Consider the following 2,500-nt stretch of genomic DNA (forward strand, 5'->3'; position numbering starts at 1 on the left):
TTTATTATGAAAGAAGAGTGAGTGATGATGGCAACTGCAGTCATAATTACTGTAATTACCATAATATCGAGCTAACTTAATGTCCAAAACCTAGATGGCACCACTTTTTCCTAGCACCAGCAGGAGAGAGAGCCTTGAATGGCACCCATCCACGGTCTCTAGCAAGCACTATCTTTATAGAGCGATGGCACACACTAAGTTGATGAACCCTTGCTCTAAAGTACTGCCGATGAAGGTTGTGCAGGTAGAAGAAGAAGAGGAAGGTGACTCAATTCATATCCAGTGTCTAAAATGAGCTCTTATATCAATATGGATGCCTTTCACTGTGGCACTCACAGTCATAAGCACAGGTTTCATTCCTCTTCCCTACCTCTTCATGTTATCTTTATTGTAGGAGGTTATATGTTTCGTATCGTTCATGATAGCACAAAAATACGAAAAAATAAAGTTGCCTTTTGTCCTCCCATGAAACAGCAATACTTCTATCACACTGAGCATAAAAAAAATAATGAGTTAATATGGATAATTTACTACAATTTTAGTATACTGCAGCACTGATAAAGCCTGTCATATGGCACATGTAAGTCTCTAAACTCAATAAAACACAAAAACTGCTCTAATTTTACAATGAATGACTGAAAGACAGTAGGAAGATTCAAATTATATTGCTTCAAGCAGTCTCTCTCTAAAATAAAACCTGTTCTGGAGACTGGGCAAGCAAATTTATCCTCGTCTGCAATGGGTTAATCATCTAAATTTGCTTTGTTCAATCAATAAATATAGTTAATGATGGATAAAATCAAATGCTTCATTATGGTATCACAATGGCACTACAGTTACTTACTGCTTCTCCCAACAGCCCCAATGATTTCCGCCTGAGGAACCTTTTGTCGGATGACACGAGCCAGCTCCTCATAGCGGGGGGCGTACCCTCATCCACCACTATGGAAGAAAAAAAAAATGTTACACTTTTATATGACTTCTCAAAAGGCAAGATCCAAATTGCTTCCAAAGGAAAGTAAAAATATCAAGAGTCTTGTACCAATAACAAATGATCAAAAATGAGCAAAACTTTTACTAACTGACAACCTTGTAAGGAAGGAGAAAGGAGAAAGGTGTATCTCTGAAACAATGGCAGTGCAAAAGAATCACCGGCATAATAAAGCAGTGTAAACAATAGATGAAGAAATCTTTGTACAAGAGAAAACTAACTTTACTATAATGAAAAACACCTGATGCATCCTGTTCCTGTGGTACATGATACATATTGGAATAAATGAAAGTAGAGCGCATGCATACAACACAAATCAAATATATTTTCCTCTCTAGATTCCCATTCAAACATCTGTAGTATATCAAATGCAGGTAAGAGTATCATAAATACATAGCATAGAAATAAAAAATTGCCCCCCAAAATCAATAATAGATTCAAAGTATTTCAAATTGAAATTAAAGAACTCTTTTTCAAAAATTAAAATCTACTACCTAAAAGAATGACTGAGGCTGCTACTTTTTTCAAGTAAGACTACCATTCTCAAGTTAAAGCTGAATACAACTAATAAGGATAATGTGAAGAAATTATCTTTTAAAAATTCATTTCAACAAATAATTCTTAAACAAATGTTAATGATAAGTGAGCAACTTGTATGTCTACGAAAAAAAAAGTATTAAGTATAAACATTTGCATTACTGAAATATATGTGAATTACAGGGTTTTCTACAATTATTGAACTGGAATAAGAATAGAAAATTTCTTGCAAATATACTCTATATTCCTGAAGTTAACGTTAAGTTGCTGAAAACAACAATAACTGATAAGACTGCAATATTTATAAATTGCAGTCTTCCCTATATTTGAATGTAGGGCACCATATGTGCATCTTACTCTAGAATTTTCTCCAGCAAGCTAGAATGAAATGATACAGCTTTTTTTTTTTCTACTAAGGATTAAATATTCCATCTTATGAATACTTTGGGGTTGGGGAAATGGCTTTCTTTTGTCTAGTTTGCGGAAAATGTATTTTCCCTCTCCAATCAATATCTTCTAGTTCATCAGTCATTCCATTACCTTTTGCAAAGTGACCAAATATTCCAAATAATGAATTTCTGAGAAACAAACAAATCCTGAACTCCCGAGACTTACGCAACTAGACAAAGTCCAAAATAATCAAGAGTTCGTATGACTTCGCACTCCACATGAACCCCACTTCACTACGCAACCCACAAACCAACTCACCAATACTCTATGTCGACTTTCACCATATCTGCGTAGTTCGGCGGCTTCGGCCAGGCGGCAAAAGACGTAAATAATTGACCAGAACGGAGAGCTCCCAAGTCGTGTGCTGTCACCTCGGCGAGCAGTTCCCTTCTGGTTGGGAAAGACTTCGGCGGCGCAGTGCTGCCAAGGCAGAAGTCAGGAATAAGCCGGACAAGATATATTACTGTATGAATATATTGTCTTTGAGCTAAACATTCAACTATAAAACTGTAAAACTCACTG

The 2,500-nt window shown here is 36.0% G+C and overlaps 1 protein-coding gene across 2 annotated transcripts in view; it reads right to left on the reverse strand.

Moving 5' to 3' along the window:
- Window positions 1-2,359, reverse strand: part of LOC122254761 (migration and invasion enhancer 1) — a 6,716-nt gene extending 4,357 nt beyond the window's left edge. For both annotated transcript variants that reach the window (XM_086546793.1, XM_086546794.1), the window contains exons 1-2: window positions 2,237-2,359; window positions 845-942 (exon numbers count right to left, since the gene is read on the reverse strand). In XM_086546793.1, coding sequence (XP_086402919.1) covers window positions 845-942; window positions 2,237-2,262 — 124 coding nt within the window. In that variant the 5' untranslated portion in view covers window positions 2,263-2,359. The remainder of the gene's footprint in view (window positions 1-844; window positions 943-2,236) is intronic.
- Window positions 2,360-2,500: the final 141 nt, after the last annotated feature.

Source organism: Penaeus japonicus, unplaced genomic scaffold, assembly GCF_977035675.1.
Source record: "Penaeus japonicus unplaced genomic scaffold, GWHDUDI00000001_assembly GWHDUDI00000018, whole genome shotgun sequence".
NCBI classification, from domain to species: domain Eukaryota; kingdom Metazoa; phylum Arthropoda; class Malacostraca; order Decapoda; family Penaeidae; genus Penaeus; species Penaeus japonicus.